This window comes from Megascapheus bottae, chromosome 27 (genome assembly GCF_031878675.1).
Source record: "Megascapheus bottae isolate mThoBot1 chromosome 27, mThoBot2.hap1, whole genome shotgun sequence".
Classification (NCBI taxonomy): Eukaryota; Metazoa; Chordata; class Mammalia; order Rodentia; family Geomyidae; genus Megascapheus; species Megascapheus bottae.
The window spans coordinates 2,382,904-2,407,764 of record NC_143535.1 but is presented as its reverse complement, the minus strand read 5'-3'; the positions used below and the strand labels follow the sequence as shown (position 1 = coordinate 2,407,764).

The window sequence follows — 24,861 nt, the reverse complement described above, 5'->3', positions numbered from 1 at the left end:
ACAAAGAAGAAGGGGGGGACCAAGTCCAAGCTGGGGCTCTCGGCTTTGCCTCCTGTTTGTACAATGAGAATGGATTTTAAATTTTTTACTTCAATTACAATACAAATGAAATATGAAATCATCATGAAAGTTATGTAGAGGACAGGTACACAGGAAAGGGTGAGTTAGAAATACTTGATGTGTGGAGCCCCATTCTCAACAGACCTTAGCCACAGCTTCAGCGACCTGAGCCAAGTATCATTGTAGTGAGAGCACAGGGGCCAGAGCCGAGGTGAGCGGCGTTCACCACCCCGAGAACAGCCACAGTCCCAGCACACGAAGCCTAACCAGCCAGGAGAAGGCTGTAAGCAGCTCTCCGAAATGTCTGGACACGATACAAGTGACTTTGAGTGCAGGAAGCGCAGGGTAGCCCGACAGCCGCTGCCTCTAGAATGTCTGGTCCTAGGCCTCCAGTCTTACCTTTGACAACTGTCACAGGATTCCAAGACTTGAGTTAATTTTAATAACTTGCTATGGCATCAAACTCTTCCTATGTGGACATTCTTTTTGCAAGGAACTTCTTCAGGGCCATTTTGACATCCTGATTTCTCAGGCTGTAGATCAGGGGGTTCACCATGGGAACGACAGTAGTGTATAACACAGAAGACAGTTTTCCTTGTTCCTTGCGGCTGACCGAGGACGGCTGCAGGTACACGAACGCCAGAGAACCGAAGAAGACGAGGACGGCGGAGAGGTGGGAGCCGCAGGTGCTGAAGGCCTTGGCCCTGCCTGCGGCGGAGCGAAGACGGAGGATGCTGAGGAGGATGAGGAGGTAGGAGCCCAGTATGGTGAGGGCGGGGACGAAGATATTAAATGCACTTAAACACAGAACAATCATTTCATTAATAAAAATACTGGAGCAGGAGAGTTCTAGTAGAGGGAAAAGATCACAGAAGAATTGGTTTATTATGTCTGCCCTACAGAAATCCAGTCTCAGCATGCAGACCGTGTGAGCCGTGGCACCAATCAACCCCACGCCATACACGCCAGCTACCATGCAGGCGCAGACTCTAGGGGACATGGTGACATTGTAGAGCAAGGGGTGGCAGATGGCCGCGTAGCGGTCGTAGGCCATGGCAGCCAGCATGTGGCACTCGGCGATAGCGAAGACAAGAAAGAAGTAGAGCTGGGCCATGCACTGTGGGTAGGAGATGGCGTTCTCCCCCACCAAGCCCGCCAGCATTCTGGGGACGATGACGGTGGACTGGCAGACGTCAATGAAGGAGAGGCTGCTGAGGAAGGAGTACATGGGGGTGTGCAGGGGAGAGCTGAGCCGGATCAGAGCCATCAGGCCCAGGTTCCCCAAGACCGTGGCCACGTAGACCCCCAGGAAGAGGAGGAGGAGGGGCAGCCGGAGCCCGGGCCTCTCCGTTAGCCCAGCCAGGATGAACTCGGTCGCCGGCGAGTGATTCCCTGGGGCCAGGTCTCCTTGGGGCATCTATGTAGGGAAAGAAAATAAAACCTAAGGTCAGAATGCATTGTCTCACCAAATATTAAGACATGAAAAGGCATTCTAGTCTTTTCTGGCAGGCATCTCCAGTTCTCTGGGGCTTTCAGCTGTGTGTTAGCAGTCATAAATCTTGGGATTACCGTCAATATGAGATAGGTAAGTAACTATCAGATAAAAACCTCCTTATCTGGGCTGGGCGTTTGGCCAGGTGGTAGAGTGTTTGCCTAGTATGCACTAAGACCCAGGTTCAATTCCTTGATACCACATACATAGAAAAAAGACGGAATTAGTGCTGGGGCTCAAGTGGTAGAAAGTCCAAGGACAGTGCTCAGGCCCTGAGCTCAAGCCCAGGACTGGCAAAAAAAAAACAAAAAACAAAAAAAACCCCAACAACAACAACAACAACAAAAAACCCTCCTTGTTTGTGTTCCATGCAGTAAGAATGGCAATTAGCATACCCAGTGTCTCAACGTGAAACAGATCTGATGACTTCCATAGAATGTGCTAAGAAATTCTTATGCCTCACAGCACAGATCAAGACTGGACTTATTTTTCTTATCTAAAAAGGCCCAGCTACAGCCTGGCTGGTTCATTTCGTCTCACTAGCCCAATCCTGTTACACATAATTGAAAGAAACATGTGTTGAGACATGACAAAGACAATTTTCTCTCATCTGACATGTCATAGCAAAACATGGACGATCATCTTCAGGTAGCTTTCGGAAAGTCCCATCGCATGTTGAGACTGGACTTCAGGACGTCCCAAGCCTTGTGACATGGGCAGGTTCGGGGACAACAGAACCCAGGTACTCACTCTGAATCCTCCTGGAAGTTTCTGTCGTGGTGGTGAGCGAGCCACAGGTTCGGTGAGATTCTTGAGGTCGCTGTGGCAGTATGAATGAAGACTTCCGTTCTCTGATGGATTGGGGGTCAGGATGTGAACCTCACGTGGTGAGATGCTCACACACGCGGTCAACCAAGTGCCAGGACCCCCTCCTCGCAGCCCAGGCTCTGAGCAGCCTCGCTATGGAAGAGGTGTCATAAAGCAGGGAGGAAGAGAGGCCCTCAAGACTTCCTTCCCCCAGGGATGAGCTGTTGGGATGTAATTAAAATCTGCTGTTCAGTGTTTGTCTGCATTGTTCATCAGCTATGCCATGGATGACACTGAGTGTCCCAACACCAGAGGAATCACCATCTTAAGGGACCAGGAAGCAGAATGCAGCGGGTTCTCTCTGAAATATTTGAAGCCATAATCTCAATCCTTTCCCATTTCCTTAAGCTTGGGAGAAATAGTTCATTATTTGTAGTTATTAAAAATTACTTCTTATATATCTCCTTACTATGTTTTTAAGGCATTTCATAGCACAATGTCTTAGAAGGGGGTGGGGAGCGGTTTCAGAAATCTGACATGAGGGACTCCAGGAAAATGAACAGTGTAGAGATGCTGTGTTACATGATAAAGTTACTGGGTATGGGTGTCCCACAGAAAGGAACATTTCTACAACAGTCGTAGTCACATCCCACAAATGAGCAGTGATAACAGCCAGCAGTTCCCCAGAAATGCTAGAGCATGGCCGTGTGTGTGTGTGGTGTGTGTGTGTGTGTATCTAAGGGTGACAAAATAAGAACAGGCCCAGGAAGTCGGCGTGATGTCAAGTTCAGGTTTTGGAGAAACAATTATTTGTAATTATCAAAAATTGCTCCTTACGTGTCTCTCAACTGTTTTCCAGACATGCACCTTCCTTCATGCACTGTTGTTTGTGTCAGTGTAGATGCAGGAATAAATGACACACTTGTAATTCATTGCACATATGCTTTGCATAAGCACTTCTACACAGTTATGCGTGTGCGCATGCACACACACACACACTCACACGTGCACACGTGCACACGGGCTGAGGGAATTATTAGAAGCAGTGACCCCATGCCGCGGTGTGTGGACTGCACTCCCGTGGACGGGCTGGTGATGCAGGCACCCAGAGCTGTTGTGGAAATGGCTAACTTTGAGTCTGGACAAGGAGTGTGGGAGATGGCATGGAAAAGACCTCGGCATGGTCTGCTTTGTCCACCGGAAGCTGTGTTCGGGGGACGTGGGTGGGTCAGCTCCGTGGCTGCTGACACACCCATCTTTACGTGGTCCACAGGGTTTGTTCATGGCAGTCCCTCTTGGAGACACTGGGGTCTTAGGATGGCCAGGCCATCCTAGGAAGATTTTATTTTATTCCCAGGGCTGGAACTCAGAGCCTGGCCTGTGCACTGTTCTTTAGCTTTTTAACTTAAGACCAGTGCCCTGCCACTTGAGCAAGGGCTCTACTTCCAGCTCTTCAGAAGGGACCGGAGAGAAGAATCTCATGGACTCTTGCGCCCAGGCTGGCTTTGAACCACACTCTTCAGACCCCTGGGATGACCAGCAGCAGCCGCCAACCCCGGCTGGCCCTGAGTCCATTCCTGGGCGGAAACCCCCGCAGGCCATGCCCCAGGCACAGCTGTGTGGAGGGCACAAGCGCTGGCATCCATGCCATCTTATACTGGATTCTGCAGCTCGTGAGCCTGGAAAGATGACCCAATGCGGCGAGGCGTCCCCCAGTATTGGCTCTGGCCTTGTTACTTTTTCATAGGCGTAGGAAGCATGGGAGGAGCCATATGTAGCTACTCAGGCTCACGACATTTTCCAGTGTCCCTGAAAGCTGGCACCATCTTGAGAGCAGGCTCTGGGAAACAGAAACCACTGAAGATGAGGGGAGAGTGGAAACTGCAAGGAAGACAGACGTGGCCGACATGGCAGGCCAGGTCCCCAAAGGTTTCATCAAGGACAACAGAGGTCAGTGAGGTGTTTGCCCCCAAAGGGAAGGAATTCCCCAAGGTTTGGAGTCTCAGTCCCTTTAAAGATGGTGGTGATTATTGTGCTGTATTTCCTCACTCTGCCGTTCTCCCGATGTCGCACATTTTTGCTCCCTCGCCTCATGAGGTTCCACAGGGCCCGTGGAGCTCTTACTTCCCTCCGTGAGCGCCCCAGCCTGGCCCTGGTGCAGCGCTCAGGCTTCCAGGGATTCTGAATGGAGAAGGAGCATTTGCTGTCTTAGGCTACCGAACCCAAGTCCAAGCCCAAGCCCAGGAGATCTGGGGGGGGGGTAAGAGGGACTTGGGGTGGAGAGCCCCCACCACCAGATGGAAGGAAAGCACCCATCTTGACTGAGCCCGTCCTGTGAGACCACTCTGGCCATGTGAATTCTCCGAGCTCTGCCCTCCTCATTTTCACCTTGGTTCTCACGCTCGCTGTGGAGATCTGGAGGCCAGGAGGCTCCTGTGGAGAGGCTGCCGCCCAGGGCCGCCTCTTCTCTGATGTGGTGGCCAGTGCCAGTTGCCCCACACGCGATCGGTGGAGGCACACCTGAGCCCCTCAGGTGCGCCTTCTTTCATTAGCTCCTTGTTCGTTGCTAATGAATCTGGCATCATGTCCACAGTGCCAGGCACAGTTCCTCTTGTCTTCAAACTTCTGTCTTCAAACATGTTGATCTATCACTCTTTAAAGTGCCCATGTTTATTACCTGTCTCCTAGGTCCTAAAATAAATCATTATATAAATAAATGGATAAATGAACGAATGAATAAACCCAGTTATGGTTTGGCTGTTGTCTTTACCTAGTCCGTACTTCATCTAGTATTTATATAAAAGACTGGCAAGAGGTAAGTATTTGCTTAGGAAGGATTGCAGGCTCCCCCAAATGTTTTTTCCATCTCATTATCATCTTATATTTGACAGTCCTTCCTCAAGCCTTCCTGTTATCTCTAAACCATGTAAGGAAGTCCACACTTAAAAGGCTCTCTCTCTCTCTCTCTCTCTCTCTCTCTCTCTCTCTCTTTCTTCCTTCCTTTCTTCCTCTTTCTTTCTTTCTTTCTTTCTTTCTTTCTTCATTCATTCCTTCCTTTCTTCTTTAGTGAAGCTAAACTCAGTATCTCTTGCTCTTACCTGTCTTTTTCTCTTGAGGCTGGCATGCTACCACTTGAGCTTCCACTCCAGGCTTACTTTATAAGCAATAAATCGGAGGCAATACTTTCATGTACTTCTCAGCCTATGCTGGCTTTGAATTCTGGTCCTTGGATCTCAGCATTCTGAGTAGTTGGGACTATAGATATGAGCCACCAGGACCCAAATAAGATAGTTCTATAAAATGATAGAGTTCACATTTGAGACTTGGGAAAGAATAAGAATTATCCAGATGGGAACAAAGACATTCTTTGATATCTTTGTAGCCCTTCATCTAAAAATGGAGTGAATACTCTTTAAGGGGAGCACTTACGTTGTGAATTATCTCATTTATTTTTCCAACTAAAAGCTCAACAGAATAGGAAAAGTGCTGTCTTAAACTTTACTCAGTATTGCAAATGTCATTTTGTTAAAAATAACAAGAGAGAGGGAAAAGTTCCCTTCTAGTATAAAGGTAATAAGTGCAGGAGTAGGAGTGATCCCACCGGGATATAATTATTTGGCAATTATCATAATAATAAAGACTACTCCACTTAAAGTGGTATAATTTATGATGTTGAAAAAGAGGAGGGGGCATGCATTCAATGGAAGCTATTCTTCAGATTTGGATTTTGATGTTTTCCAGAAGCAGGGACACCAGTGTGAGTACCAAGTGAGACAGAACCTTCCTGACACTGAGCTTTGTGCCCTCATCAAAGTGTCCATCTGAGAGTGGATGTGAGATACTCAAGGTGCTGGGTTAGCTGATTTTATCCAAGGACGGTGGATTGCAAGCATTCTGAGCACAGTGAAGGGATAATTTATAGCCAAGCTGGTAGGTTTGCAAATTCGATGTTTAAATACAGTTTTGGCTTCCAATACTCAATTTCTAAGGGTTTCTTGGGACATAACAAATGCGCAATATGGCTGTGAGTCAGGCCCAAATCACCATCATGTTAAAACTGGCAGGAAACAGTTTTAAGTGTTATCACATAGTTACAAATGGCCACCGCCTCATGGTTAAGGGGACAAAGTAGAACACGCGTGCAGCTGAGTCCTCTAGCAGATGCTACCACAGACCCAGACCGCCAGGCCAGCTTCATCAGCGGCATGGGAATTTACAAGGTGATGGAGTAGAGAGCAGCCCTGCTCCGAGCCCATCTGGGGCCTGGGGTGCTCTCTTCATTCTCACAGAGACATAATAACTGAGGAATGTCTCAGGGTGATTAGTGATGCCAGAAGAGAATCCACAAAGCTTAGGAATAAATGTGCCCTGTCTGAAGTGCAGAAGCTTTTCCTAAAATACCAACATGTATGCAAATATTTGCATAAGTACATACATGATCTATCTGTCTCTCTATCTACCTACCTGTCTATCTGTATCTCACAATAGTATAGCTGATTGGTGGGGAGAGGTAATGAAAATGAAGGTGAGTGCCGAGTATTGAGAGACATATCATCTGTGGATGAAGCTCACAGAAGAAAACTTACTGCGAGCATCGCGATATACCGGGCTGGGGCAGAGAGGCTTTGGTGGAGGTGGAACAGGTAGAACTTCCCCACGGATGCGTGGATAGCTGCAGAAACCCTCGAGTGATGCACACACACTGGACGGGGTGAGTGGTAGGAAAACAAAGCAGGTCCTGGCTCTGTAGTGCCGCTGGGAGCGGGGATGGTGAGCAGGGATGGCGGATGTGGCTGGAGTACTTTGTATGGATGTATGAAAATAAAATACTGAAACCTGAGGGAATTGTTGTAAGAAGTGGAGAGGGGCCAGGGACGTGAGGGCGTAGGGGGGGAGAGCGTGACCTGAAGACACCATAAGTAGGTATGGAAGTGCCTGGTGGAAAGCTCACGTACAACTCATGTACACCAGTAAAAATACGTCAATAAAACAAGAAATATCAGCACCAGTGGAAAATACACCGGGCCTCACGTCGTAACCAAAACGCAGGCACCGTAGAAACCAGACTACAATCAGTGCAAATATCTCAGAGGCCTTCTATTTCATAAGAAACCACAGGGAATTCTGAAAACCATAGGATACATTTATAGACAGTAAAATACAGTAAAGGCTCCATCCGATTTCCAGCTTTACTCCATTCGCTTCCCTGGTTCTCTCTGAATGCGGTGGAAGCCACACAGCCCGGATCCTTCCACACCATCGCCCCAGCAGGACCCGGAAGCAGAGCGCTTTCCATCTCAGGACGCCCTGGAGTCTGCGGGTGGGAATTTTCCCCTGGGGCGGCGGCAGGCACGCGGCCCCTGTGCTGGTCGTGCCCTGTGCGAGGCCGGGCTGCCCCGGGGAAGGAGGCTGCTCAGGGCGGCCTTCACCTCCTGGTTCCGCAGGCTGTAGATGAGCGGGTTCAGCGCAGGCGCCAGCAGGTTGTTCAGGATCTGCAGCATGGCGCCCAGCCACGGGCTGGGGCTGGGCTGCAGGTAGATGATGATGACGGGGCCGTAGGCACAGGCGATGGCGGCCAGGTGGGCGCTGCAGGTGGAAAGGGCTCGCTGCCTGCCCTCGGCCGAGCGCATCCTGGCTACGGCGAGCCCGATGCGCGTGTAGGAGCCGAGGATGAGAGAGAAGCACACGAGGGACAATAGGCCCACGTTGGTGAAGCTGACGCTCCGGGCCAGGGCCGCGTCCCCGCAGGCCAGGGCCAGCACGGCCGGGATGTCGCAGAAGTAGTAGTCCACCTCTCTGGAGCCGCAGTAGGGCAGCTGGAAGGTGAGGGAGGTGAGGAGCGTGGCGTGGACGCAGCCGCCCCCCCAGGTCCCGCAGGCCAGGGCGGCGCAGGCCCCGGGGCTCACGATGGCGCTGTACCGCAGGGGGAGGCAGATGGCCACGAAGCGGTCGAAGGCCATGGCCGTGTAGAGCAAGCACTCGGCGCAGCCCAGGAAGTGGTAGAAGAAGAGCTGGGCGGCGCAGCCCGGCAGGGAGATGGCTCGGCTCTGCCCGGAGAGGTAGGCCAGCATCTTGGGAACGGTGGAGGAGGAGAAGCCCAGGTCGAAGACGGACAGGTTGCCCAGGAAGAAGTACATGGGGGTGCGCAGCCGGGGCGAAGTGGCCACGGCGGCCAGCAGGAGCGCATTGCCCAGCAGGGCGCAGGCGTACACGGCGCCCAGCAGCAGCAGCAGGGCCCCGTCCTGGCCCTGCGAGCCCGGGATGCCCAGCAGCGTGAAGTCCCCGACCCACGACCGGTTCCCCATCGTCCCGGGAGAGCGCACGCCTGCCGGTGTGGGTACGATGGGTGAGTCCCGGGATTCAGGAACCCCAGGAACCTGGCAGCCTGTGTTTCAGAACCCAGAGCTGTGACTCTCCACTCAGATCTGTGTCAGACATTACTTTGCAGCAGGGAGCCTCGGGGATGGCAGTCGTAAAGAATCCTTTTCCTAGTTTATTTTGAAAAAATGGTGACTTTCTTCCTGCTTAAGATTTCCAGTGTAAGGGACATCTGTAAATGGCATAGTCACCTGTCAACCTTGTCTAAGACAATAGTCTACGTGTCTCTGTGTGTCTCTATCTTTTCTATGTCTCTTACCTCTCTAGCTACCTATGTATCTGTCTGCATAGGTATGAATGTATCAGCATGCATCTCCATCCATCCATCCATCCATCCATCCATCTCTCCATCTATTCGTCTATCTTCTATTTATCTATCATCTGTCTACTTGTCATCACATGTTGAGGGTGAAAACAAAAGAGTCCACGCCCTGGGCACTTACGCGGCAGGCAGGGATCCCTTGTGGCTGCTTCTGCGGGGAGTCTCCCTTCTTCTTCTTTGCAGAAGGAAGACCCTCCCCGGTCTAGATCCCCACCCCACCTGGAGAGGCTCTGCACAGCTCCTCTCCCCCTGACTCCGTGTCCAGCACAATGCCACACATCCCAGGGAAGTATTGTGTCCTGTTTTCTCCAGGAACTGCAATAATTTCACAAACAGGAGATTGTAAATCATCTTTGTCTTCCTGTGGGTATTAATCTTCTAATCCCCGAGAAGCCTTATTAAGCAGTACAATAATAAACTACTTAGTGCAATTTAGAGAGAGAGAGAGAGAGACAGACACTACATATATGGAAGATAATTTTTCTTTTGATCAGTGGTGGGGCTTGGAGGCCTGGGTGCTGTGCCTGAGGTCTTCAGCTACCATCCTACCTCTGGAGCCACAGCGTCACTTCGAGTTCTCTAGTGGTTAATTGGAGGTGAGAGTCTCACAGCCTTTAGTGCCCAGGCTGGCTTTGAACCATGATCCTCAGATCTCACCCTCTTGAGTAGCTAGTGTTACAGGCATGAGCCACTTTGCCCGGCCGATAATTATTTTGCATGCAATGTTTCATGGAGAGCTAATTTTTGAAAAGGTTCATTTGACACATATCACATATCCACATGTTCATGTTAAAAGTTGCTATTTTTCATGGGGTGTTTTTTGTGAACAAATGATTCAAGTGTCACTGCACAGTCTCACAAGATTGACTCAAATGCAAGTGAGCGTGCCTGGAGCAGCTGGGAGAGGGAAAGCCCCCAATGCCAATCCAGTCTTGGGCGCTTGCGAACAGTGCAGCCTCTGAGACCTTAGTGGGGAGGCAGTGGAATATCGTCAGAGCGTGGGCATGGCTCTTTCCCAGCAGCCTCAACTTCTGGAGGCCATAGCTCCAAGGGAACCCAATTTCTTTTCTAATGTTGCCCCTGTGGCCAGAAGCCAGCAGGGGAGCAGAGGTGACAGCTGTCCACAGGGCAGGACCAGGCCCACTGCTATGAGAAGGGGGTGGGAAGGGGTGAGAGGCCCTGGAGTATCGGAACATGTTTCTTTTTTGTTTGTTTGTTTTTTGTTTTTTTGTTTTTTTGTTTTTTGCCAGTCCTGGGCTTGAGCTCAGGGCCTGAGCACTGACCTTGGACTTTCTCAAGGTTAGAGCTCTACCACTTGAGCCTCAGCTCCACTTCTGGCTTTTTTCTATGTATGTGGTACCGAGGAATGGAACTCGGGTCTTCATGCATGCTAGGCAAGCACTCTACCACTCATCCAACTTCCCCGCCCAGTTTTGTTATTTTTGCTTTCGCCCTGGGGCAGAAGGGTGTGCCCATCCCCTGGGGATGACCTAGGGACCAAAGCCCCAAATCAGAGGGAAGAAGATAATCATGTGCCCATAAGGGTCTTATTAGCAGACATTTTCCCCAGGACAGCTTTGTTCATTAAGACTGACACAGAAGGATTGTGGTTCTAGCAATTTCACCTGATAAATGGTCTCTTCCATTTAGTTGGAACTTTGCTGAGGCCAGAGGGAAGAAAAAGGCAAAGGTGCTAAACTTAAAAGACTTTTGTTTTCCTTCCAAAGCAGATGTTTGAGCATTTGCTTAGGAATTTTCCCTCGGTCCCTTAGCCAGAGAGACCACTGCATTGTGGCTGGTCCCTAGAAGGAGGCGGGCCTTGCTTCCCTGCAGCTGGCTTGGCTGCAGCTGGTTTGGTGTTGGTGACTCAGAGCTGGAGGCCGCAGAAGGGACCTGGAGAGCAAGAAGGGGAGTCCAGTCGAGGCCTCCATCTGACCACCAGGAGCTCCCGCCCCACTGCCCCCCTCCCCCCACCAGCCTTGGAGCCGAGGGGCTGCTGTATCTCCAGCCTGGTTCGTAATCTTGGATGGTGTCTGCTTGGTTTGGCCGTGTGGGGAGAAGTGGGTGTGAGCAGGCAGTGTTTGGTCCTCAGCTTAGAATCCCTGCTCCTCATCTTTCTCTGTCTCCCCGCCCCTGACCCCCCTCTTCTTTCTCAAGGATAGCTTCTGTCTTTATCCCTGTTTATGCTGTGAAGTGAGGCTTTTCATCTTCACGCGAGCCCAGCGTTGCAGCGCCCGGGGCCTCTGTGCATCCACCGGCACTCACTCTCCTTTCGTAAATGCCAGGGAAGCGAAAACTTCAGGGCTGGAAATACCAGGGCTACCCTAAATCGCCTCCATGGTCCCCCCTGCAACAGGCTGCAGGGTGTGGCTGGCTGTGCCAGAGGGCCCTGTGGCCCCTCCCCTCCCCCCCTTGTCTGCGCCATGGCCTTCAATTCAAGGCCTCTCCTCGGTGCCCCCCCTTCCATTCTCTCCCAGTAGGAATATTTCTGAGGTTCCATCTGGAGAGACAGAAGTAATTCTTTCCCCAGATAATGCCGTGTGCCAGGAAGGGAGGGGACGAGGACACAGCCAAGCACATGCCTCAGTCAGGGGCTTGTGTTGCCCTTTGACTCTGGAGACAAATGCTATTTTCATTACAGGGGACCTGGGTCTGCTTCCGTCCTCTGTCAACCTTGGGTTGGGGGGGGGGTTACAGCCCTTCCACGTTTTGCTTCTGTGAGTCTCCTGCTTGAGGCTTCCTGCAGGTGTGATGGGAGACTGGATCCTTCCCAGCTCCAGTCTCCTCTGCCTGCCCTCCTATAGAAGCCTGTTCAACCCTTCGGCCTTGGCTTCTCCTGTGCTTGCTTGGCCCTGTGGTCAGAATGTAATATCTATCTATCTATCTATCTATCTATCTATCCATCCATCCACCCACCCACTCACCCATCCATCCATCCACACCCACCTATCTATCTATCTATCATCTATCTATCTATCTATCTATCTATCTATCTATCTATCTATCTGGGTCCATAACATTTTCATACATATATATATATATTTCAGGAGCATGTTTCTATGTATTTCTCTCTCTCTCTCTCGCTCTCTCTTTCTTTCTCCACACACACACACACACACACACACACACACACACACACACACACATACTCCTGTAGCTCTGGTGAGTAGTACAGCAATGACCATGACCGCGCACGTGGCTTTACTGTATCTTGACTGTGACCTTTGGATAAATGCTTTTGAAAAGGTGGGCTTGGTGAGTGTCTGAGTGACCTCCTGCGGAGTGACCTCCTGCAGAGTGGCTCGGGTAAGTCTCAGGGTTCCTACTGGCATCTGTGCCCACTCCTCCCTGCCTTTCCACTTTCTGGCCACCTCACACCCCTCTCATGTGTTGTTCTGCTCGAGACGAGCGTGTCAGGTGAGGGAGTGGATGATAAGGCTCACAAGTCCCTCTGCTCACAATGAATCTTTTCACAGAAACGTCCTTCCACCATGGTGCGAGCCAGTGGCCTGCTAGCTGGTCAGAACAAGCCAGGTAAGCCTGAGCCCGTGTCTCGGGGTACCTAGCAAAGCTCCCGCGCTGTGGCTGGCAGTGGGGTGCTGACCACGGTCACCCTGCTCTCACCTCAGTGGCACTGAAGAGCATCTCTGTGGACTTATCCATCCACGAGTTTGTGGCCGGTGTGTCTGCAACCCTGAACTATGAAAACGAGGAGGAGGTGCCCCTGGAGGCCTTCTTCGTCTTTCCCATGGATGAAGACTCCGCCGTCTACAGCTTCGAGGCGCTCGTGGATGACAAGAAGATCGTAGCAGAATTACAGGACAAGGTGAAGGTGAGGAGGAGGGGCGCATTCTCCCTCACTTCCCATTTCCTGAAGACATACTCTTTAAAGCGCCCAAAACCCAGCCTTTCCAATGGTGAATAGCCACTGCTTTCTATTATTTGCCTAAAGGGGAAACAATAATAATAAGCATAAACAATAATGCATGAATAATAATAATGATAAGGGGAGAGGGGACTGCGTTAGGGACAGCTAAAGTGGACCCATGACACCCACAAGACGGCACATGCCTCCCACCACTCTGGCGCCATCCACGGGGCTGTGTGTGCCCTGGACTGGTGGCGCCTGTGGGCTGTGCTCTGCACTCCATCCTCAGCCATCTGTCATCCGTCCCCTTGTTCTCCCAAGGCCCAGAAAAAGTACGAGGAGGCGCTGGCCCAAGGCTACCAGGCCTACTTGCTGGAAGAGGACGCCTGCTCCCGGGACGTGTTCCGCTGCAATGTGGGGAACCTCCAGCCGGGCTCCCGGGTAGCTCTGACCCTGCGCTACGTCCAGGAGCTGCCCCTGGAAGCCGACGGGGCCCTGCGCTATGTGCTCCCCGCCGTCCTCAATCCCAGATACCACCTGTCAGGTGAGGGAAGAGCCCCTGCTCTGGCAGTACAGGCGGGGTGACTTCGGAACCCCCATCCCCCGGGTGGAGAGGGGTAAAACCACCAACACAGAGGTTTGGTTTGGCAGCTCTGCCCTCGGACAGCAGCCTGGACCTGAAAAGCCCTCTGACCCCCCTGGAGCAGCTGCCCTACACGCTGAGCATGACGGCCTCGTTCAGCTCCCAGCACGGCATCCAGAGGGTCGAGTCCAACTGCAGCTTGAGCCCCCTTCTGTTCCTCGGCGATGGCAAGACCCGTGCCGAGGTAGTCAGTGCCCTTGGCGCCAGCCTTCTCTGTCTCCCGCCACGGCCGGGCTCTGACCTCATCCTTTGCTGGTCCCCACTCAGGTCTCCTTGGCCGAAGGACACAAGTTTGACCGTGACGTGGAGCTCTTGATTTACTACTCGGAAGTGCACAGCCCGAGCGTGGTTGTGGAGATGGGTGGACCCACAGCCGAGTCAGGTATCTTTTTCCTTGCATTTGTCATTCGGTAGATACAGAACACCCCAGCACGATTCCATGACGTTATCTAGGGCCCCACACCCGAGTCCCCGTAGGGCACCAAATCGCGTGTAACTATACACCTTCAAGTTTTTGTGCACGGCGGCAAGCGCCCCTTGACTCCTGCCAGGAAGAAGAGCTGCATCGGGCAGAAGAGGCCCGCGGAGAAGACAATTTGAGTCTGCCTGGAAGAAGACAGAGCAAAAACACACCTTGTGCTCATGGTACATCCGGTGTGTGCTAGCTTGGCCGAGTCTCGTGAGAGCCTCGTGGATTCTTTCAGCACGAGCACCACCGCCCCACACGTGCAAACTGCCATGCCTGGAGAAGCGAGCCTGCGACTGTCCAGTGTTTTTTTTTGAAGTAGTTTGTTGGATTACTTGCACACTTCATAGGTACTCTGCCAGTTGCACAGCGTCCAGGCCCCTGCTCAGACAGAATCCCAGCCCCCGAAGGGCACAGCTTTCAGGCTGGCCTTACTCTGCGAGAGCGGAAAGTGGGAGAAGCCTGTGCTCTCCTCCACCCTCAGTACTAACCAGCCAGGAACATTTAATTTCCAGCCCTATACTAGTGGTTCAGTTCTAGACTCACCTTTCACGCACTTCTTAAGCATAAACTGCAGCTATGGCTTTGACAATGGACACAGAGTCCTCTGCTGTGGCCTTACTTTGTCGGTCATTCACATGTGGACCTTAGGGGTTCACAAAGTCCCACAGGCGCTGGGTCGTGGAAGAAGGGGAGCTGTGTTGTGGCGTGGGGTCCTTGCGACTGCTCTGAAGGCTTGTTTGATGTGCTGGATCCGCCATCTGTTTGTCAAATTGGTTTGAACTCTTGTGTTGGGAATCCCCGGATTTGCTTGAGGGGAAGGCTCACCTTTCCAGGTGAACGTGCCTCCTTCGGGCAACCTTGGATTGCAATTCTAGCACATCCCTTCCCCGCTCCTCTGCGAGGGAACTGGCCAACGGGGCGAGCATTGCAACCATTCCCTGAGCCTGAGCCTTCCTTCTTCTTGTTCTTATGAACCCTTCACACTGCTGCCACTGCAAGCTCACCCATCACCAGCATCCCACACCAGGAGTTAGATCTGGGCTTCCCCAGCCAAATCCACTTCATGTGCTGAGGGGTCTTTAGGAGTCGGAGCTCCTGCTCACCTCGGGGTGCTGTGCTGTCTGTGCAGGCAGTCTGATGGGCGATCCCTGTGCCATGGTGAGCTTCTACCCAGAAATCCCGGACTCGGAGGCCACCAGGACCTGTGGGGAGTTTGTCTTCCTCATGGATTGCTCTGGAAGCATGCAGTGCCCCATGGGAAAGGAGAACCGCTCCCAGACACGCATAGACGCCGCCAAGGTAAGAGCAGGCTGCTTCTGCGTGGGGGCTGTGTGTTCCCGTGGGCTCAGCGGGGCGTGCATGGATGTCCCGGCCATTGGCTAGGACGGCAGGGGGCTTGGCCCAACATGAAGATCGCCAGTCAGCTTCAGGAGTCCGGCCGGGGGTCTGTCCGTCCCCACGGGTCCTCCACGCCACCTCCTTGCCCCCCTCCTTCAGGAGACACTGATTCTGCTGCTCAAGAGTCTGCCGATGGGCTGCTATTTCAACATCTATGGATTTGGCTCTTCTTATGAGATGTTCTTCCCGTGAGTGTCTGGAAAGGTCCCCCTTTCCTCCCTGAAGAAAACAACACGGAAAAGAAAGGGCTGTTTTCCATGGGCGAGTGTAGAGTTGCCACGACATTGGGTTGCCAGGAGGCACCCAATGTCTCCCCCGCGGGCTGAGTGGCGTCACCCTGGCGTCACCCGCGTGGCGTGCTTGTGTGTGTCAGGGAGAGCGTGAGGTACAGTCAGAAGACGATGGAGGCGGCGGTGGAGAAGGTCAAGCTCATGTCGGCAGATCTGGGGGGCACTGAGATCCTGACACCACTCCAGAGCCTGTTCAGAAGGCGAGCCATCCCCGGCCACCCGCTCCAGGTGAGAGCCACAAGGGAAAGGAACGAGCAAAGAGGGAAGGCTCTGCCGTGGCTCCAGGCCCTTGAGCCTCCTGGCCAGGCCAGGGAAATTGGTGTGTGATTCGGCCAGACAGAGATGACAGGAGAAGGGGTATGTCTTCCTCCTCCATGTCATGCTAGGGAGCAGCGTTCGTTTGTAGAGGGCAAGCTAGTCTCAGAAGGGGCCCAGGCTTCTGGGGATCTAAACAGACCCGAACCATCGCACGTTGTGTGTGCAAGGAAAGCAAAAGAGCAGAAACCCAAACACCAGTCTGACAGGTCTGTTCAGGAAGCACACCTGGGGAAGAGCAACCCCACCTTCGCCAGTGGGGCTGGAGGGGAAATGGCTCTTTACAACGAGGGTCTGAGGAAGTATAAGCCATTTTCCATCAACAGGGAACATGGTGGATCCAATGCCAGTTAGAAGAGGCATTAGAGACTCTAAAGTTAGTTTTTCAAGTCCTTAAAAAGAACCAGACATAGACTTGTTGAATAGTTGTCTTTTTTTTTTTTGGTACAGATTTTTGTCTTTACTGATGGAGAAGTTGTTGAGAGTTTTGCTGTAATTAAAGAAGTTAAGTTCAACAGCAAGAAGCACAGGTATGACAAAATGTGATTTTATCCGGGTGACGGAACAGCCGGAGTGCCAAGAGGGGTTGGCATAGTGTGTGCACAGCACAATAGTTGTTGAATTTTAGTTTACCCACAGGGATTTCATTTTTCCGGGCAGGACGTAGACCCCATTTTCTAGAGGGCATCTGCCCCATGAGACTTGGTTGACTTTTTACGCTCTTGAGGTCTGAGACATGGTTGACTCAAGTTTTACCCTCTCGAGGTTGACAGTCCTTCATTTACACTAGAAGGTCATCATGGACGAAGCTTCCTTTTGTGCCTCGTGTGGGAATGAGTCAAGTTCCCTCTTTCTCCCGTAGACACAGAATGGCTCCTGTTCCAATCCTGTTTCTCTAGGCCTCAGCCAGGACCAGGGTCTGCGAGCTGATGATGTCGTTTTTGTGATTACTTCCTGCTTTCCAGACACTGACTTCTTTGCTCCGTTCCCTTTTCAAGATTGTCCTTGCCATACTTGACTGCTTGTATTAAACTATGAATTCCTTGTCATTTTACTCTCCAAAAATCTGTTTGGCTCTTGATTAGAATTGCATTGGCTTTCCTGGATCCAGTTTCTATGGAGGGTTGCTTCTAGAATCTTCCACATGTCATAGTAGTTGTATAACGCCTATGCACATTCTTCTTGATGTCCTAAACCATCTCTACAGGACTAATGATACTCAACACAAGCAAATGCTGTGTAGACAATGGCTGCACTGCATTGTTGGGGGAGTGATTGTGAGGAGGGCAGTTTGTACATGTTCAGCATAAACATAATTCTCCCCCAAGTAATTCACATCTGCTTTTATTCATTCCTCTACTTGCTTTACAAGTCTCATGAAATAATATTCCTTATTAGGTTATTCAGAACACCGCCATTAAGGATCATTGATTAAATATTTCCTAGACAGAAACTCCCATTTAAAAGAGGCAGGCCATTATATAATAAGGAAAATGTCCCATTGCTATTTCAAGGAATATGAAGGTTCTTTCCAAAGCTGTGGAGGGGAGTGATAAGGTAGACAAGAAAAGAAGAAAATAGAGGCCCTGGCTAAGGTTGAAAGACAATTGTTAGACCAACCTTGAACTTCTTGAATAGACCCAAATTGTTGGTGCTCTCTTAACCTCTATCTTGTGATTTATCCATCTTTGTAGTTCCTTAGGATTTTTAATCTGTCTTCATTGAAGTAATGGCATGAACTTCCTTTTCTTTCTTACAAAATCCTGTCACATTTTCCTGTTCTGAAATGACATCATAAAATGAGCTGCAAACGTTGCGGCTTTCTTGTTCCCTTCTTTCCTTCTTAGCTTATTTATGAGAAGGCAAGCACTCTACCACTAGGCCAAGTTCCAGGCCTGGACTGATTTCTTACGTATGGCCAGCCTGAAGTCTGCGTCTGTAAAGCCAAGCCGGGGGCTGCTTGGAGGACGCCCCTGGACTCTTCCAGAAGCACTTATGAATAGCATTCTTTTCATGGGCCCTAGCTTATGCTCAGTAAATGGTGCTAATAGACTTTTGGTTGAGAAACTATGCTATCTCTCTGTGTGTATGCCTTTGAGTGTTAATTTGGTAATTCCATTCTAGAGAACCTGCCTCTGAGCTCCTTCTTTTTTTTTTTAATGATTGCAGGTGTTTCGCATTTGGTATTGGTGAAGGCGCCTCCACCAGCTTAATAAAAAACATTGCACGCATGTCAGGCGGCACTGCAGAGTTCATCACAGGCAAGGACAGGATGCAGTCAAAGGTGAGGGGCCCTGGTGGCCCATGCAGAGAGACAACACGAGAGAAACATGAGGGAGTTACACTGGACAGCGGAGATGGGCGAGTGCTGAGTTTTGGTGTCTCTTCCATACTGTAGTCCATCAGCTGTGGAAACACTACAAAACAAAGGAGAAGGACGGAGTATGTGATGTCAGAGGCTGGAGAGGGTGGTGAAATGATGCCCAATTTTACCAACATGCATGAAGAGACATCATCTCTGGTTGCATTTTTTCAAGACCCTCTCTCTTACTTGGTGTTTATGTAATTTCCTTCGTTAGAAGAATGTTTCCTGAACATTTATTTCATTCATATTTTATCTTTCAGTTTTAACTTCACAGTGTGCAGGGAAAAAGAAATCCTTAATCCAAATATAAGGATTAAACATAACACATTATACCACACACCCCTGAAGCATAATAAATACTTAATTGATGGTAGAATCACAGTCATTCTTTTTTCTCTCTCCCAGTTTCTCCCTCCCATCCCACCACAGGGTGTACAATTCGTTTTCAACCTAGCATCCAGTGAGGACCCTTGCTGGCTTTGTTTACCATCTGTTCTTCCATTTCTCTGCCTCCCCTTATACTCCCAAAGATATATCAGTGAACAATGGAACAAACGGCCAAACAGAAAACAGCCCTCTTGTTTTCTTTTCCTTTTTGCCAGTCCTGGGCTTGAGCTCAGGGCCTGAGCACTGTCCTTGGGCTTCCTCAAGGCTACAGCTCTACCACTTGAGCCTCAGCACCCTTCTGGCTTTTTCTATGTTTGTGATACCGAGGAATTGAACCGGATCTTGGCGCTTGGTAGGCAAGCACTCTATGACTTGGCCAAACTCCTGGCCCTGGAGTTCTTTCTGATAAATATTATTTTGTATGATCTGATGCCCCTAGACATCGCACCTTCAGGCTCCTCCTTGGTCTCGCCATGTGGGAAGCAGAGAGTCCTGCGCAATGCATCATGTCCTGGTACTTCAGATGTAGCTTCCACCAAAGAGGAAACATGTGGGCCTGGCTCACCTCACTTGGCGCAATTTGTTCTAGGTGCTGTCACGTGACGGCATGCGCTCGCTGATGTCCCGTTTCTCCTCTTCCCTTCCCCTCCCGCCTCAGGCACTCAGGTCCCTGCAGCGGGCTCTGCAGTCTGTGGTTGAGGACATCTCTCTGAGCTGGGATCTGCCTCCCGGCCTGTTTACCGGCGTGGTTTCCCCAGAGCAGACGGCCCTCTTCAGGGGCCAGAGGTTGATCGTCTACGCCCAGCTGAGTGGGGCGATGCCGGTGAGCTCCCTTTTCTGTTTAATTCTCTTCTCACCGCAGTACAGTTCTGGCGATTTTGTTATTTTATGGCTCTCAGGCAGCATTCGTTCATCTGCTGGGCTCCCATCCCTTCCTCCCCCGCTGGTTCCTCACAGGACGTTTTCATGCCCTGAGCCAGGGCTCTCCCCTTTTCATCACTTCCGTTCTTCTCTTGTTCATAGCCCACTGAGGCCACAGGAGAGGTGTGTCTGAAGTACACCCTGCAGGGCAAGAGTTACGAGAATAAGGTGACGTTCACGCTACAGCCCAAGCCTGATGCCAAGTAAGACCTCTCCCTTTTGATTTTGCTGCTTCAATCCATTTTCTTCTCGAATCCATTCGGGTCGTCCTCCTCCTCAGCTCAGGTTTTCCTGCTCTAGTCTAAACGCATCTCAAGGCCCTGCAGGTGAGTGGGTCTCGTTTCCCTCGACATCTCAGGAACTTTCCCTTTCAGCCTCACCATCCATCGCCTCGCCGCCAAGTCCTTACTCCAGGCCAAAGACCTGGGCTTCCGAGAGACCATAGGCAGATATAAGAGGGAGGTCCTGGAACTCAGCCTGGAGTCTGGGGTCATGAGTTCATTCACAGCCTTCATTGCCGTCAATAAGGAGCTCAACGAGCCCGTCCAGGGCCCCATGGCGCACAGGGAGATTCCACGGCCCGTGCTCTTTTCATCGTCCACTGCCTCGAGGGCCCAGTGCTACAGCAGAGGTGAGGCACAGGAGTCCTGGACAGCAGAAAGGACGGGCTTCACAGAACGGGCACTCAGGGTGGAAGGCTGAGGCTGGAGGCTCTGGGGGGAGAAGAGGGGAGAGGGGAGGGCGTGCCAAAGGCCGTCGGATCTCCTGTTTTACCTGCCTCAGAGAGGAGGGGCTGCCCGGCTCAACCTCTCTATGGATGTTTTTTTAGCCTTGGCAGCAACTTCATCTTCGCTCCGCAACCCCAGACCCCAGTCTGTTTGCTGTGCCACCATGACATACCCTAGGAGTGGTGAGTGTGTGTGCCCGCGGGGCTGCGGGGCTCGAGGGGCCTGGAGTCTGGGCCGCCGTCTCTCCAGGGATGGCCGCTCACCAGTGTTTGTCTGTCACCTTTCTAGATGTGGTGAGAGCTCCTTTTCTTAGCAAGAACTCCCAGTCATCCGGCTCGAAAGGCCATACAGGTGAGTTCACTGTACACTCGCTTCTCTGACCCATGGGGACTGAGCCCGTGGTCTTCACTGCCCTGCTGTCTTAGAGCTCTCTCTAGAAGGTAAATGACTCGAAATGCATCAGGTGGAAGGTAAGATTTGCAAGGCCAGCCCAGCTTCACCAGCCACCACGGCAGTCCCTGAAATGGACTCCCCACAGCTTCATCGGCCACCACGGCAGTCCCTGAAATGGACTCCCCACAGCTTCACCGGCCACCACGGCAGTCCCTGAAATGGACTCCCCACAGCTTCACCGGCCACCACGGCAGTCCCTGAAATGGTTTCCTCACAGGAGCCTACAGTGGCTCTGCTGGACAGAGCATATTTGTCGTCCCTGCCTACACAGGTTGCATGGAGGCCTTGCCTCTGCACAGCCCAGCTGCCTGCCTTGTTTAGATCTTTGGTCCACCAATGGCCTTTTCACCACGGGCCCTGAGGAGAGGTCTGAAGGCCGTCCGATGGCTTGATCTTGGCAGTGCTCCAGCTCCAGATTGTCTCTGAAGTTAGCAGCTGATCTCAGGGGTGCCAGAGAATGCACACGTCTGGCACTCACCTATCTTTCCTCCTTGTGTTTTCTTCCCAAAGTCCGCAGAGAAACTGCAATTGTATTGCTGGTGTACCTGCAAAATGCAGATGGTTCTTGGAACCTGGATGGAGCTCTGGCTCAGATCCTTGGCCTCAAGTTGGAAGAGATGCAGACTTCCTACCCTGACGAGGTAAGAGTCCAAGAAAAGACAAAGAGGAAAATCGTTCAGGGAGTGAGGTGAGTAACGAGAGGTAGAGTGGATGGGGGCCTGCTTCTGACAGGAGAATACAAGGTAGTCATACACTACATTCATGTCCGTGTTTACAGTTAAAGCAGAAAGAGGAAGGCATCAGTAGGACAGGCAGTAGAACTGGCGTTCAGAGTGTGGGTGGCATAGGAAAGCAAACCCCCTCTTCCAATCTGGCTATCTTCCCAGCCAGTCCTCTTAGAGGAAGAAGTTAAAGTTACTCTAGGCCTCTCCAGTACTGTCCTGCCCACTTCCCTGGATCTAAAACTTGACAGCTCCCACCCTGCGATCCAGAGGACAGTGGCTGTAGATTCAGGACCTGATAGGATGCCTTGCAGGCAGGCAGTGGAAGGGGCCATCAGCCAGCCGCCCGCCGGCAGTGTGGTGGGAAGCTGGGGGAAGGCCTTGCCCAGAGACTCCCCACCCAGGCCTGGAGTTCAGGTCTCTGTCTGTTCTACAGCAGGTGGACAGCTCAGACTGGGCAACCATGCTGGCAGTGCTGTGGCTGCACGCCAACTGCGGTGACCTGAAAGACGAGTGGCACCTCCTGGAGCGGAAAGCAGTGGCGTGGCTGCACCGCCATGCAGGTAAGCTCAGCTCCCCCGCTCCCCGAGGCCAGGGCGGGAGGAAGCCAGGGCGCTGTCACAGCCTTGATGCCCCAGGTCTGCCTGGAGGTGGCAGAGGGAAGAGAGACTCTCCCACCAGCCTGGCTCAGGCCGCTTCGGTTCAATGCCAGAAGGAGGGCGAGATGGTGGTTGGGGTGAAGGTGGCCCTGGCCCCCCTCCATCTGAGATGTCTCAGGCCCAGAGCCCTCGCTAGGCAGCTCAGTGCCCTTGGCTTTCTGGGACCAGAGAAGATCAACAGAGAATCCAGGGTGGAAGGATAAAGTGGGGCTCATGAGGAAGATGGGAGACCCTCCTGCCTGCCGGTGGCCCCTCAGCCTGGCTGTGACCCCCCCCCCCCCCCAGGCCCCGGCGTTCCCATGCTCGTGAGGAAAGGCAACGCTTTCCTCAAGTGCTCTGTGAACCCTCGGCTCTTCACCCCCTGAAGATGAGGAAGGGAGAAGAGGGACTTCCCTCTGCTCGGCCACCTCCTCCTTCAGCTCTCCTGCCTGGACACAGTTTGCTGCTTTATGCCCCCTTTGAATCTGTTTTGTGCTGTAAGTGTGATGGATGCACAGCCGCCCCCGCCCCCCCAGGACCCTAAGAGCAGTCCTGTCTGAAGGGAGCCTGACCTCCCATGGCTGTTTCTCACCCTTAGGCTTCATTGAAATAACTCTCCTTGATGTGTTGTTCTTTAAGAGTCAATGTTGTGTCATCATTAAAATGACAATGCCTGCACGTTCTTTGTTGAGTCTGGTCTTTTAATTAGTCTATTGAACCAGGGATCAGCAGCTCGTGCTAGTCACCTTAACTACTCAGGCTGAGGTCTGAGGACCGCAGTTCTCAGCCAGGTGGGCAGAAAGGCCCTGGGACTCATCTCCAATGAATCACCAGGAAGCTGGAAGTGGCTGTGAATTGAAGTGTTCGAGCGCTAGCCTTGAGCAGAAGAGCTCGGGGACAGAGCCCAGGCCTTGAGCTCAAACTCCATGACCAACAAGATTAGTTAATTAATTGTTCTTCTTATGTTCATCTTACCTGGTTCTTCCAGGATTGCAGTCTCACCTTACATTTGTATAACTTACCTAGAGTTTCTTCTTCCTGTAATGTGACATCACCAGGCAAGGGCCTAGATTTGATGGACTTGCTAAAAGCTATAATTTGAGACTCCATTTCAGAAGCCACTTTACCTCTACCACTAAGGCTGGCTTCATGGATATTATCAAGCCTGTCCAAACTATCATCTTTTCAGATACACGGAGCCTCACCAGCCTTGCTGAAGTTTTGTAAATAGGCTAAGTTTCTTGAGACTAGAATTATTTTGCCAAAATAAACCCCCAAAGTAAAAACAATGTACTCTTGCTATGCTTCATTTTAGGAAAAAAAATTTAAAAAAGAGGGAAAACTGAAAGATGGCTTTATTTGAGTAGAAACTTCTAGAGCCCCCTTAGAAAGCTCCAGTAGAGATGGCAGATCCTGAGGATGGAGGGCACTGGTCCACCTCGACAAGATGACCCACAGCCAAGGACAGCTGGGCCGGGCTGGTGGCACTTCAGGAACTGGTCGGTGATGTCATGGAAAGTGGGCTAAGTTTAGGAACGCCTGGGCTTTCCTGTGGGCCTAACTTTAGGTGAGTCAGCGATCCTCTGAGGTCCCGGCTCCTCATGTACAAATGAGCTGAGGGGGGCCTACCAGACACCGTCCCTGGTAATTAATCCACTGCAGGAGGAGAGCAACCACAGCCACTGAGATTGCAGAGAGGGAGAAGTTGAAATCCAGAATAAGTCATGAATTGATCTTTTTTGGTAGCTTCAAGGAAACAGACCTATTTCTCTTATGAGATAAAGCTCAACCATTAATTCAACTCTTTCCTTGTTTAAAATGATGCAATTGGTACTAAACGTGCCGTTATAAACAATGTGGGGCCAGGTGCTGGCTCACACTGGCAATCCTAGCTATTCAGGAGGCTGAGATCTGGGGACAGTAGTTCAAAGGCAGCCCAGACAGCAAAGTCTCTATGACTTCTCTCCAATCAACCACCAGGAAAAAAATGGAAGTGGAGTCGTGGCTCAAAGTGGTAGGGTGCTAGCCTTGAGCAAGAGAGCTTGAGACACCTCCCTGGCCCCGAGTTCAAGCCCCATGACCAACACAAACAAGAACAAAAAATCTGGGAAATCCTGCCTGCTGAATAAATTTTTTTTTGGCCAGTCCTGGGCTTGAGCTCAGGGCCTGAGCACTGTCCTTGGACTTTCTCAAGGCTAGAACTCTACCACCTGAGCCTCAGCACCACTTCTGGCTTTTTTCTATGTATGTGGTACCGAGGAATCGAACCCTGGTCTTTGTGCATGCTAGGCAAGCACTCTACCATTAGGCCAAACTCCTGGCCCTGAATAAATTTTTGGTTTGATTTTAAAGTGGTTAATGCTCACAGAAGCTGCAGTCATTTTTGTAATGACTATTCTTACAAAAATCTTTTGCATTGTAAGTCAGCTGAATTCTGCATTAATTTGAAAGTCCACTCCTATTAGATTGTTATTATTGAAAATTTTACACTTTCATTAATTTATTAATTTTGTTGTCATACATCATAAGGTTTTCTGGAAGATGGGATTCACTGAGTTAAAAAAAATTCTAGAGTCCAACTTAGCTGGTGGTAAGTGCTTACAGC

At 51.2% G+C, this 24,861-nt stretch overlaps 3 protein-coding genes and 1 long non-coding RNA gene across 5 annotated transcripts in view; 1 reads left to right on the top strand and 3 right to left on the bottom strand.

The window, feature by feature from the left end:
* Nucleotides 1-529: 529 nt before the first annotated feature.
* LOC150045427 (olfactory receptor 8G50-like) lies at nt 530-1,477 on the bottom strand. The gene has a single exon (XM_090319784.1). It carries the CDS (start codon nt 1,475-1,477, stop codon nt 530-532), a length of 948 nt encoding a protein of 315 aa, XP_090175910.1.
* A 6,179-nt stretch (nt 1,478-7,656) lies between these two features.
* LOC150045426 (putative olfactory receptor 10D4) lies at nt 7,657-8,664 on the bottom strand. Its single transcript, XM_090319307.1, has one exon. It carries the CDS (start codon nt 8,662-8,664, stop codon nt 7,657-7,659), a length of 1,008 nt encoding a protein of 335 aa, XP_090175433.1.
* A 2,001-nt stretch (nt 8,665-10,665) lies between these two features.
* Nucleotides 10,666-24,861, bottom strand: part of LOC150045408 (uncharacterized) — a 262,795-nt gene continuing 248,599 nt past the window's right edge. For both annotated transcript variants that reach the window (XR_016532792.1, XR_016532793.1), the window contains exons 3-4: nt 12,684-13,005; nt 10,666-10,952 (exon numbers count right to left, since the gene is read on the bottom strand). This is a non-coding gene — a long non-coding RNA (uncharacterized LOC150045408). The remainder of the gene's footprint in view (nt 10,953-12,683; nt 13,006-24,861) is intronic.
* Vwa5a (von Willebrand factor A domain containing 5A) lies at nt 12,541-22,927 on the top strand. The gene is made up of 18 exons (XM_090319264.1): nt 12,541-12,593; nt 12,689-12,891; nt 13,249-13,471; nt 13,579-13,754; nt 13,838-13,952; nt 15,169-15,338; nt 15,537-15,625; nt 15,811-15,955; nt 16,493-16,572; nt 18,212-18,326; nt 19,453-19,617; nt 19,818-19,918; nt 20,090-20,346; nt 20,545-20,625; nt 20,732-20,794; nt 21,407-21,537; nt 22,055-22,181; nt 22,563-22,927. Exons 1-18 carry the CDS (start codon nt 12,551-12,553, stop codon nt 22,640-22,642), a joined length of 2,364 nt encoding a protein of 787 aa, XP_090175390.1. The 5' UTR covers nt 12,541-12,550; the 3' UTR covers nt 22,643-22,927.